Source organism: Herpailurus yagouaroundi, unplaced genomic scaffold (genome assembly GCF_014898765.1).
Source record: "Herpailurus yagouaroundi ecotype Mexico unplaced genomic scaffold, PumYag 189, whole genome shotgun sequence".
Classification (NCBI taxonomy): domain Eukaryota; kingdom Metazoa; phylum Chordata; class Mammalia; order Carnivora; family Felidae; genus Herpailurus; species Herpailurus yagouaroundi.
The window spans coordinates 16,185,567-16,198,412 of record NW_024412420.1 but is presented as its reverse complement, the minus strand read 5'-3'; the positions used below and the strand labels follow the sequence as shown (position 1 = coordinate 16,198,412).

The 12,846-nt window shown below is 44.8% G+C and overlaps 1 protein-coding gene and 1 non-coding gene across 6 annotated transcripts in view; both read left to right on the top strand.

Moving 5' to 3' along the window:
* The window catches only part of STAT3 (signal transducer and activator of transcription 3), a 68,765-nt gene that overhangs the window by 52,903 nt on the left and 3,016 nt on the right, over window positions 1-12,846 (top strand). For 3 of the 5 annotated variants that reach the window (XM_040497597.1, XM_040497598.1, XM_040497600.1), the window contains 10 exons: window positions 3,900-3,929; window positions 4,029-4,122; window positions 4,236-4,283; window positions 6,917-7,000; window positions 7,829-7,927; window positions 8,274-8,409; window positions 9,693-9,745; window positions 9,975-10,069; window positions 10,186-10,325; window positions 10,831-11,043. In XM_040497597.1, the coding sequence (XP_040353531.1) occupies window positions 3,900-3,929; window positions 4,029-4,122; window positions 4,236-4,283; window positions 6,917-7,000; window positions 7,829-7,927; window positions 8,274-8,409; window positions 9,693-9,745; window positions 9,975-10,069; window positions 10,186-10,325; window positions 10,831-11,043 (992 nt within the window). The remainder of the gene's footprint in view (window positions 1-3,899; window positions 3,930-4,028; window positions 4,123-4,235; window positions 4,284-6,916; window positions 7,001-7,828; window positions 7,928-8,273; window positions 8,410-9,692; window positions 9,746-9,974; window positions 10,070-10,185; window positions 10,326-10,830; window positions 11,044-12,846) is intronic. The other 2 variants (XM_040497601.1, XM_040497599.1) reach the window with 1 other exon arrangement.
* TRNAK-CUU (transfer RNA lysine (anticodon CUU)) lies at window positions 5,032-5,104 on the top strand. Its single transcript has one exon. It is a non-coding gene; the product is annotated as a tRNA-Lys (tRNA).

The window sequence follows — 12,846 nt, the reverse complement described above, 5'->3', positions numbered from 1 at the left end:
ATTTGGCAATACCTTTCAAAAATTAAAATGCACATATACTTTGAAGAGGTTTGAAAAAGGAAAATGTATCCTTAATTTTTGGTGACGTAATTATCTGGAAATCATGAAGAGAATGAACTGGAAAATAATTACTAATGAAATAAGGGACTTGAAGAAGGTAGTAGTCTTTTTTTTTTTTTACATTTATTTATTTTTGAGAGAGAGAGACAGAGCACAAGTGGGGGAGGGGCAGAAAGACAAGGAGACGCAGAATCAGAAACAGTCTCCAGGTTCTGAGCTGTCAGCACAGGGGCTCGACGTGAGGCCCAAACTCACAAGCCATGATATGACCTGAGCTGAAGTCGGACGCTCAACCAACTGAGCCACCCAGGCGCCCAGGAAGGTGGTAGTCTTAATAAAAATAAACAAAAATTAATAACTTCAACCACATATTAGCGTAATCTCACAATAAGCAACAAAAGTAAAAAATATATTGTGATAAACATAACAGAAATGTGTAAGATCTATTTGAAGAAAATTATGAAATTTTATCAGGAGGGGATATTGTAAAAAGTGATAAGACAGATCATATTCCTGGATTGTGGATTTTTATCATAAAGATGTTAATTCTTCTCAGTTAATATGACACCAAGCAAAATGTGAATAGAATTTTTTAAACCTTTGACTTGCTTTTCAAGTTGTATCTTAGATGAGAAAAATAAGCAAAGAAAGGTTTTTTAAATTTTTTTTAACGTTTGTTTTTGAGAGAGAGAGAGACAGAGTGCAAGTGGGGGGAGGGGCAGAGAGAGAGGGAGCTAATCCAAAGCAGGCTCCATAGCACAGAGCCCAATGCGGGGCTTGAACTCAGGATCATGACCTGAGCTGAAGTCAGACACTTGACTGATTGAGCCACCCAGGTGCCCCTGTTTTGTTTTGTTTGTTTTTTCTTTTTTAAAGGATGTATTTGGGGGTATCTGGGTGGCTTAATAGGTTAAACATCAGACTCTTGGTTTTGGCTCAGGTCATGATCTCACAGTTCGTAAAATGGAGCCCAGCATAGAGCTTCGCGCTGGGTGTGGAGCCTGCTTAGGATTCTCTCTCCCCCTCTCTCTGCCCTTTCCCCATTCACGTATGTGTGTGCTCTTTCTCTCTCTCAAAATAAATAAATAAACTTAAAAAAAACCAAATATTTATAAACGTAAATAATGAAAATAAAAAAGGGTGTGCTATTTTTAATTATGATAAAAAATTAATATATAAAATTTACCTTTTTGATTATTTTTAAATGTATGGCATTGTGTATATTCACACTGCTGTGCAGCAGATTTCCAGAACTGCTTCCTTGTGCGACATGGAAACTTTACATCCATTGAACGACAAATCCCCATTTCCCTATCCTCCTAGCCCCGGGCAACCACCATTCCACTTTCAAAAACATTTTTTTAGTGACTAAAAATAATGGGAAGCTGCCTTGCCAGACATTAAAATGTATCACAGAGTTTCAGTTACTAAATGTGTGTGTTACTAGGGCAGGAATAAACTGATCATGGCAGCAAAATCTTGAGTCCAGAAATGGGCTTCAAGTTTATATAAATAATTAATATACGTTAAAAATGACATGTCAAATCAGTTAGTAAAGGATGGAGTATTCAGGAAGTAGTTTTGGGACAACCTGATATTGGGGGCAGGGGGGATTTGAATGAGAAATTAGCGTTTTATGTTTTGCTGTCCATCAGATGTATTTATATGTTTCAGCTAATGTATCTTAAAAGCATAGGTGAACGTATAACATAATGATGGTAAAATGGCAAAATGGTACAGCCATTCTGGGAAAAGAGCTTGGCAGTTTCCTACAAAGTTAAACATGTACCTACCCTATAAGCCTACCATTCCACTCTTCAGTATTAACCCAAGAGAAACGAAAGCATATGTGCACGCAAAGGGCTGTACGTAAATGTCCATTAACAGGCGAGTGAATAGACACCTTGTGGCATATCTGTAAGTAGCTTGCGCTGACCGATTGCTCCACTGTTGCTTCGTAATTTGTGGTCTATCCATAAATGAAATATCACTTCCCAATAAAGAGGACTGAACGTTGATACCAGCCACACATGAGAAGTCTCAAAATAATTACACTGAGTGAAGGAAGCCAGACCAAGAAAAAACAATACATACTTCCATTCGTATAGAATCCTAGAAATACAAATGCACCTATAGTGACTGAAAGCAGACCAGTGATTGCCTGGGGACAAAGGTGGGGTGGAGTGTGGGATTGGGAAATGGATTACAAATGGGCTTGGGGAAACTTTGGGGACGTTGGATATGTTCATCACCTTGTTTGGGCTGATGATTTCATAGGTGTGTGTAGTGTATATAGGTGTGTGTCAAATCTTACCCAAATACATTTTCAATAGTGTACTTTATTATTCATCAATTACATGTCAAAGCTGTGACGCAAAAAAAAGTTTTAAAAAAAAGGCTATATAGGTTAAACATGAGAGAGAATTTCCTGGTAACATTGACTCTTAAGTTATAAACTGTGATATATGGGGGGGCGCCTGGGTGTCTCAGTCAGTTGAGTGTCCAACTTCGGCTCAGGTCATGATTTCACCACTCCTGAGTTCGAGCCCCGCGTTGGACTCTGCTGACAGCTCAACGCAGAGTCTGAAGCCTGCTGCAGATTCTGTGTCTCCCTCTCTTTCTCTGCCCCCTCCCCTGCTCATGCTGTGTGTGTGTGTGTGTGTGTGTGTGTGTGTGTGTGTGTGTCTCAAAACGTAAATAAACATTAATAAAAAATTTTTTTTAACCTGTGATATATGGAAAGATATCTTCTGAATGGTTTAAAATTTGACCAATTTTAATCTGTAAACCGACACGAAATACTCTATTTAATAAATAGTAGCTATATTCATGAATATGTAGCAATGGAGAAGCACTTTAAAAGAGTGCTAAAATAATAGGGGCACCTGGGTGCCTCAGTCAGTTGAATGTCCAACTCATGGTCATGGGATCAAGTCTCACGTCAGGCTTTTCACTGAGTGTGGAGCCTGCTTGGTATTCTCTCTCTCTCTCTACCCCTTTGCCCCTCTTCCCCGCTTACTCGCTCTCACTCTTGCTCTCTCAAAAAAAAAAAAAAAAAAAAAAACACTTTAAAAAGTAATAAAATAATAAGAAAGGAAAAGACTGAGAAATGTGACTATATAAAAAGCTGTATGTTCAAACACATAGAGCTGAAAGACCGGACAGGCTAGGAAGATTGTTTCCAGCTAATATGAAATGGGACGATTTGAGTTACAGGGAGTAGTAAACCTTTACAGAAAACCCAGTGTGGCTTAAATAATAAGGAAATTTGCAGCCCAGTATAACTGGAAATGCAGAGTTAGGGCAAGTTCCTGACAGTGAGATCAGTGACTCACTTATGTCATCCTGGACCCAGAATCTTCCGTGTGCCTTCCCCGCCATCATAAGTATCACTGGCTTTGTGAGGTTCCCTTCTGAGTTACAGTATAAGTAAGGTCATATGCTTCCTTGCTCATGTTCAGTTGAAGCTATGGAAAATAAATCCAGCCCGTGTTGTAATTCCTTCCCAGTCTGAGACAGCGTAGGTCATGTCCTCGCCCTGGGACCACCACACCGTGGAGTGCTATGTTTTGATGTACTTAATGAACAATCAGGATCCCCTGGAGGCGGGGACTGGAAGGCTACCTGAGCAGAAGCAAGGGTCTATTGGGAGGGGGAGATTGATATTGGGCAGGCTTGTACAGGGTTGTCGTATTTCACGTACAAAATGTAATTGAATCGTTTACAGAAATTCCCAGGAGAACAGTGGTTTTTTTTCCCAGCAGAGTACATTACGGATAGAGTAGACTTTGCGAAGAAACGGGGCCAGTCTTATTAACACCAGTTTATATTCTTAACAGAGACTCCGGGGATGTTGCAGCTCTCAGAGGGTGAGTTCAGCCTAAAGGCTTCCTTTTGATCTGTTTAATCTGACTTTGTCCTCTGGCTGCTCTATCACCTGTGTGGTTGGTTTTTCTCCTGTGATTCAGATCCCGGAAATTTAACATTCTGGGCACAAACACGAAAGTGATGAACATGGAAGAGTCCAACAACGGCAGCCTCTCTGCAGAATTCAAACATCTGGTACATGGAGAAGCCTGGATCCCCTTCTCCAAGGGCACCTGGCGGAGGGAGAGGGGGGTGGGGGTGGGGGGGGGAGCCTCACGTGACCCAGGTGCTCTCTGCTTTTCCCACAGACCCTGAGAGAGCAAAGATGTGGTAACGGGGGCCGAGCCAATTGTGATGTAAGTTTTTTGGGGGACGAAACCAACTGGCAGGGTTTTCTTTAATGGGGAGAGAAAAAGAGCCTTCTTATTGGCCTGAATTAGAGACCCCAACCTGTGGTTAAGCTGTAGTCATTTGGAAAAGTCACCATGTGTCAAAAATGACATGGTCCGAAGTCACTCTGCCGTGGAGTTCTCTGGCTTGGAGCATTTTCTTGATTGTCCTGGGAGTTGGCTCATCTTTAAGGAGGGGTGGAAAGTCCCTGGCTGACTTACCCACACCCATTTAGTGGAAAAGAAGCTTCCACCTTGCCTGGGGCTTTCCAAATTCCCCTTCCAACTCCTGCCCGCTGAGACTGCCTGGCTTCATTTTTGGTGTCCTGATTTTCTCACTGAGGTGGGATAGAAGGTTGTAATAAATCTGAACTAAACATTTAAGAAAAAGAGTAAAACCTGTTCCCCTTATTTCCATTATTCTCTTCCTCCATTTGATTCCGATTACGGGATTCTCAGTGTCAAGAATAAACTTAAATAAAGTAGGCAAATGTGACCAAAACTAGTTTTTAATCATTTTAAAAGATTGTGATAGTCTATTCTTTTTCTGGTATTTGTGCCCTGCCCATTCTTTCCTCTTCTCTAAAATGTAGCAGGCCTTTAGCGAGAAAAAGTGCATTTATAATGCTTGACTGTAAAGAGCGAAGGAGTCTATATACAACAACATAGAAAAACGTATGTGGCATATTTGTTTAGAAAAAGCAAGATGCGGGGTGCCTGGCTGGCTCAGTCGGTAAAGTGTGTGACTCTTGATCTCAAGGTTGTGAGTTCAAGCCCCATGTTGGGCATAGAGCGTACTTAAAAAAAAAAAGAAAGAACAAGCAAGATGCAAAATAATTCGAGTAGGATATTAGCATATTTGTTTAAAAAGTGTACTATACTGTTTTTGTTCTATTCACATATGCAAAAAAAATTCTCCAGGTGGGGAGGTGGGGTGCCTGGTTGGCTCTGTCAGTTAAGCTTCTGACTCTTGATTTTGGCTCAGGTCATGATCTCACAGTTTGTGAGTTCAAGTCCCACGTTGGCGCAGAGCCTGCTTGGGATTCTTGGTCTCTCTCTCTCCGCCTCTCCCCCACTCACAAGTGTAACTCCTCTTCCCCCCACAAAATAAAGAAATAAACTTTATTTTATTTAATTTTTAATGTTTCTTTTTGAGAGAGAGAGAGCTCACGCGTGTGTACGCGCGCAAGTGAGGGAGGGACAGGGAGAGAGAGAGGGAGACAGAATCTGAAGTGGGCTCCAGGCTCTGAGCTGTCAACACAGAATTCAACTTGGGGCTTGAACTCATGAACCATGAGATCATGACCTGAGCCGAAGTCAGATGCTTAACCCACTAAGCCACCGGTTGCCCCAATAAATAAACTTAAAAAAAACAACAACATTCTCGAGGAATGTATACCAAACAATGCTTATGTATTTATTTTGCTGTTAGTATCTCAGACTATGCTGTCTGTGTAATATTTGCATTCTAAAGTTGATTTATTATTTTTTTTAAGTTTATTTATTTTAAGGGAGAGAGAGAATGCCAAGCAGGCTCTGCACTGTCAGCACAGAGCCCGACACAGAGCTCGAATTCACGAACTGTGAGATCATGACCTGAGTCAAAATCAAGAGTCGGGATGCTTAAGCGACTGAGCCACCCAGGCGCCCTGTGATATTTGCATTTTAAACTGAACATATGTTATTTCTATAGTTAGGAAAAAGATAGTGTTTTAAAAACGAATTGAAATTGTGTCTCTGAGAATTCATTGAGAAGCCTTACCGAAAATAAGGTTGCCATATTGCTGGTGGCAGTATAAATTGTCACTTCAGAAAACAACTGGACATAATAAAAAAAATGAACATACTCTACAAACCAGCAGTGCCACTCCCAGGATTTAACAATAGAGAAATCTTTGCACATGTGCACCAGGGGACATGTACAAAATGTCACAGCAGCCTGATTGTAAACCCTAAATATAACCCAGATACCATCGCTGCTAGAGTAGATAAAGGATTCGTGGTAGAGTCATATGACGGAATACTCTAGAGCTGTGAAAATGAACAACAGCAAATTCATACAACCCCAGGGATGCAAAAAGCGAGTCCTAAAGAATATGTAGGGTATGATTTGTGTAAGGTTCACAGACCTCTAAAACTGAACAATGCATACAGTATTTAGAGATATAAATACAGTAAAGCCCTAAAGGAAAACTGGGAAGCGATAAACCCAAAAGACAAAATAGCGGTTACATCTGAGGGAGGAGGGACCAGGGAAGGGCATGGGGAAGGGCATCCTGAGCATCTCCGTGGTGATGATCTTTTGCTTAAACTGGGTAGTGGGTACAGGTGTTCATTGTTTTGATTTTCTGTGCACCTTACCCATTTGGTAAATAACCTATTGGGTCTATAGTATTGTAATAAAACCAGTAAAAGATGAGGTTGAAGATCGTAGCACTAAAGAGGGCGTGTTCTCAGTGTTGTGTCCCTGGTGTGTCCATGGCCTCCCGGTGGATCACCCTTCTTGGTGCAATGAGGCTGTGGCATTCACTCTCCTCAGCTATGGCTGTTAGTATCCAAGGCCATTCTCTCTGAGGAAGAGGGTGCCCTTCTCGTTGTAGGCCTCCCTGATTGTCACCGAGGAGCTGCACCTGATCACCTTTGAGACTGAGGTGTATCACCAGGGCCTCAAGATTGACCTTGAGGTGAGTTTTGCCACAGAGTTGGGACAGGGCTGCACGCAGGCGTGATTCAGGACAAGAACTTCTAGTTGGGATTTTTTCTACAGAAGGTAGAATGATGTATATGCTTTATATATTGTGTTCTTGCAATAAAGTAAGCTAGAGAAAAGATAATGTTGCCAAGAAAATTGTAAGAGAAAATACGTTTATAGGACAGTACTCTAGATCAAGAAAAATCATCCATGTATAAGCGGACCCATGCAGTTCAAACCCATGCTGTTCAAGGGTCAACTGTATACTCAGCTTTCAGCATATGAAAGTACTGAAATTGTAATTAATTAATATATTATTAATCTGTGCATAGAAATTATAATGGACTCTATAAAGTTTGGGCAAAATAGGCTTTTTAGACAGCCACTGTTTTTAGTGTACAGGAAATCATGGCATTTGCATTCTCCTCTATCAACTTTCTTCATCTTTAAATTAAAGCTATACCCGGAAAAGCAAGAATCCTAGTCTTTGCCTACTGAGACCTGTCTGTTTAACGGGCAGATACAGCTTCAATTCTCGGAGAGTGCCTCCCAGGTTTTATAAACGGGGAGTCTGTGGACTGTGAGTCCAGCTTTGAGCACGTCAGATTTTTTAAGTTCCTGGTTGTGTCCTGTGACCCGCATTTGGCATTCTCTCCACTCTGGGCATTGAGCTGACTCAGCCGAGTTCCTCCCTAAGGGCTGGCAGTAGGTGTGATTTAAGGCACATTCTTTTATTCGAAACCTGCAGGTCTGACTGAAGAGACGGTTGAAGCTGTGAGGGCCCTCTGCCTCCCCAGCTTATTCCCCACTCTCTCCACAGACCCACTCCTTGCCGGTTGTGGTGATCTCCAACATCTGTCAGATGCCTAATGCCTGGGCATCTATCCTGTGGTATAACATGCTGACCAACAACCCCAAGGTAAGCGCCCATCCTTCGGAAAGCATTGTCGCGGTCCTAGCGTGGGTCACCAAGCACCACCGTCTCCATCTAAATGAGCAAAGGTGTTGGGGCGCCTGGGTGGCTCAGTCGGTTGGGCGTCCAACTTCGGCTCAGGTCATGATCTCGCAGTCCATGAGTTCGAGCCTCACGTCGGGCTCTGGGGGCTGACAGCTCAGAGCCTGGAGCCTGCTTCACATTCTGTGTCTCCCTCTCTCTCTCTGACCCTCCCCCGTTCATGCTCTGTCTCTCTGTCTCAAAAATAAATAAACGTTAAAAAAAAAAAATTAAAAAAAAAATAAATGAGCAAATGTGTCGTCTTCAACAGAACGTGAACTTTTTCACCAAGCCCCCGATTGGAACCTGGGATCAAGTGGCTGAGGTGCTGAGCTGGCAGTTCTCCTCCACTACAAAGCGAGGCCTGAGCATCGAGCAGTTGACGACGCTGGCAGAGAAGCTCTTAGGTCAGCATTTTCCCCCTTCTCCCTGTTGCCCTCTTCAGAGAAGGAGTCTGGCCTGTGGGGCTATTCATTCAGGAAAATTTGCTGAGCCAGACACTGTCCTGGGGCCTGAAAACGTGCTCCAGCAGTTGGGGAGGTGGGGTGGAGTAGAGATGCCTCCTGGTGATCATTTCTGAGGTGGGAGGCAGATTTCTTTTCTCTCGGTGGCTGGACCCCTCACCCTTCCAGAGCACTACTTTGGCTAACCTTAGGAAGCTATTTAAGTTTAAAAGCAATTTTTTAAGTTATTTTAAGTTATTTTTCATATTTGTGAGAGAGACAGAGACGGAACACGGGCAGGGGAGGAGCAGAGAAATGGAGACAGAATCTGAAGCAGACTCCAGGCTCTGAGCTGTCAGCACAGAGCCCGACGCGGGGCTCGAACTCATGAGCAGTGAGATCATGACCTGAGCTGAAGTCGGACGCTCAACCGACTGAGCCGCCCAGGCGCCCCAGGAAGCTATTTTTTAAGTGCATGTTAGAAGACAGAGGCAAAAGCTTGACGTCCATGTCCATTTCTTCAATAAACTGTAGGCTTGTTTTTATTTTTTCCTCTGGGAAAAAAAAATTTAGTGGACTGTTTTATTTTACATGCTACCTGGACTGTAAGTAGCCTTATCCTGTGCCACCGCCAAATGTGACCCTCTAACACTGTCAGTTTATTACTGTGTGCTGCTGGTCCCTGAGCACCAGCTGCCACCACATGAGGCTAGGAAGAGTCGCGGGGGGTGGGGGGACGGACCCTCGATACGTCATCCACCACCTCTGCTAGTCTAAACAACAACGCAGGTGATCACACGATGGGATTTTGTACATCTGTGTACATGTGTGTACCTGTGTGTGCACACGTACATGGACACAACGGTGGGAACCTTTAAATACATGAAAACCGATGGTGACTTGGCCCACTGTGGGACAGATGTGCATGAATGTATGTTCTGTCTTAAGAAATAAAATCCTAGGGGCGCCTGGGTGGCGCAGTCGGTTGAGCGTCCGACTTCAGCCAGGTCACGATCTCGTGGTCCGGGAGTTCGAGCCCCGTGTCGGGCTCTGGGCTGATGGCTCGGAGCCTGGAGCCTGTTTCCGATTCTGTGTCTCCCTCTCTCTCTGCCCCTCCCCCGTTCATGCTCTGTCTCTCTCTGTCCCAAAAATAAATAAACGTTGAAAAAAAAATTAAAAAAAAAAAAAAGAAATAAAATCCTTGACTTGAAGCTGGAAGTTACACTGCTTTATTCTTTTCCTCGCAGGACCTGGTGTGAACTATTCAGGGTGTCAGATTACGTGGGCTAAATTTTGCAAAGTAAGCCATCTTGTTAAATCCTTGTCGCTGCCGAGTGGGAGCGGGAGGGACGCCCACCCGTGAGGTTGTCGGGGACGGCACTGGGCCTGAAGGCTGTAGACTCATGGTCTAGCGGCCCGTAGGCCCTACTTGAGGGTAGATGGGCCTGGGGATTTTGGTGGCACTGTGTCCGTAAGAAGGAAAAGGCTGAAGAGAGTAGACTTGGCTTTCTCGTTATTCTTCTCTTTAGGAAAACATGGCCGGCAAAGGCTTCTCCTTCTGGGTCTGGCTAGACAATATCATTGATCTTGTGAAAAAGTACATCCTGGCTCTTTGGAACGAAGGGTAGGTTGAAGCTCTTGTGTCCGGCAGAGTGCACATGTGTAACACGTCACCTGCTCTCAGCAGGCCACGGGCGGGACCCCATCAGCCCAGATCTTGTTGCTGTTCTTTGGCTCCAGGTACATAATGGGTTTTATCAGTAAGGAGCGGGAGCGGGCCATCTTGAGCACCAAGCCCCCAGGCACCTTCCTGCTAAGATTCAGTGAAAGCAGCAAAGAAGGAGGTGTCACCTTCACTTGGGTGGAGAAGGACATCAGCGGTAAGTTTGACTCTCACCCGCCCCACCTGGTGGCAGTTGCTGCTTCCGCTGTGGCCACTACTAGTTTCAAGTACCTATTGCCCCCTAGTGGGCAAAGATGGGCTTCGCACTCCCCTGCCTTGGACTTGTAAAAACATTTTTCAGTGACTTCTTTTCTTCCAAATTCTTTCAGCTGGAGGATTGTTTGGCAATTTTGTTTTGCTTTCTTCAGGAGCTAATATTTGCCTACACATTTCCGATTTAAATCTCATTCTTCATCTCCTTTCTAATTTACCCTGTTAATCTATCTCATGCAAGTAGTTATTCGGGTGTATTGCTGACGACCCAACTGGGTAACCTCTCCAGAAGCCAGCTGAGCATTTTTATAGTGCCAGGTGACTGGGCAGGATATTTGAGGCTCAAGAACTAGGTTGGCATAAGCCATTCCCTTTCAAGGAAAAATAAATCAGGTAGTTTTCTCTAAGATTACCTGGCCATTATCCTCCCTTTCCATATCCGATGACAGGCAAGACCCAGATCCAGTCCGTGGAACCATATACCAAGCAGCAGCTGAACAACATGTCGTTTGCTGAAATCATCATGGGCTATAAGATCATGGATGCTACCAACATCCTCGTGTCTCCGCTGGTTTATCTCTACCCGGACATTCCTAAGGAGGAGGCGTTTGGAAAGTATTGTCGACCAGAAAGCCAGGAGCATCCTGAAGCTGACCCAGGTAGTTGTTGATTTTCCGCGTTGGGCACTTTTTCTGGGAAAAAATGGGAAATTGCAGGATTCTTGGAGGATAGGTAGGTCACTGCCCAAAGAGCCTGGTGACCTTTATTCCTCTTATGGGAAATAAGCACTCAGTAGTGAGTGCTTTTTGGTCGTGGCTGTTAGGGTTGGAGAGAGGAGGGGCATCGAAGTCACTTGTCTCTGTCCTACGGAGAACCCAGCAGGCTAAACGGGGAAATAGACACACACACTCAACTCACCCCAAACATCTAAAATACTGCCGAGAGAGCGCGAGGACAGAATTCTTAAGTAACAGGATGCCCTGCCAGCACACCGCTTCTTACACTGGAAGGTTTGCGACTCAGACTTGAGTCTAGCATGTTTCCTTTTCCCCATCGCTGAACAATGTGAGCAGTGTCGAGCGGGATGGAGAAAGGCTTTCTGGAGGAAATGAGTGTTAGCAGCACTGGAACGTGGTTTACGAGCAGAGCGGGGAGGGGTGGGGGGCGTGGTGATTGAAGAGGAGCCTGTAAACGGTGGGAGGGTGCGGAATTGGGATTGAGAACATGCAGCTATTGAAATAAAGCGGTTGTTTAATGTGCAAGAGCACAGGTATCTATGTAAGTCGTATCGCAAATGTTTCATAGTAAGCTTGTAACCATTAGTCCTCCGCAAGGAGGAGCAGCCCCTCTGGTCTGTGCCTTTGGCACTTGCTGATTTGGCTCTCTGGGTTCTTCTCTGTCCAGATCCTGTTGGGGAGTCTGTGATTTGCCATTCTTTGTTTTTATTTCACTTCCCTTAGTTGAAGAGCTCTTTGAAGTGATCCTTTGAGGGTAGCTTCCACCCCAGTTGCTTTTGGAAAAATTGTCTTTGTGCAAAGAGCTCACACGCACATTCCCACCTGTTCACAGAGAACCCGTGCGCGGAATTTCTTGGATGGGGAAGACTGGGACTTGGAAGAAGGAACTTGAGTTGCTTGGCAATTGACTTTCCTCTTCCCTTTGTTCTGGTGTTGGGTTTTATTCATACTGTAGAAGAGCTAACTCTCACTTCCTGTCTGCTACTTATCTTTCTTTCCAGCTGGGCTTCAGTTGGGAGATCTGTTTATCAGCCCTGACACTCTACTCTTTGTTCCTTCTGCTGAGGACATTTAGGTCCAAGTGCTGGTCCCTTTGGCTCATTTTGCTTTCAAGATCCAGGTTCCCAATTGAGGCTGTGTCCTCTGTTATCATCACCCATCCTGTGTGACCGGGAAGCAAGGTCCTTTCCTGCTTGGAGTCACTAGTGTTTTCTCAGGGGCAAGACCCCCCCACCCCCACCCCACCCCGGCACAAGAGAGAGGAACTAGTGACTTGAGTGCTTTGCCAGCCTCCCAGGGAGGCAGGTGTATGCAGTGGGCACTGAGGGGCTTGGGGTGGCAGGAGCGAGGTGATGGGGGGGGAGGGGCGGCGTGCCAGTGGAGCCCCTGCATTAAAGTGGGAGTCCTCGGGGACGTGGATCTGTGCCTGTTTCCTCCCATTTTCCATCATGAAAATATTTTTGTCCCCAGGGATAGATGATCTTCCCAGGACCCTTCCTTCCTCCTTACTTCTCCACCAGACCCCACACAGTATTTCCCGATGGCTCAAGGGAGAGAGTCCCTTTTTAAAAATTTTTTTTTCAACGTTTTTTATTTATTTTTGGGACAGAGAGAGACAGAGCATGAACGGGGGAGGGGCAGAGAGAGAGGGAGACACAGAATCGGAAACAGGCTCCAGGCACTGAGCCATCAGCCCAGAGCCTGACGTGGGGCTCGAACTCACGGACC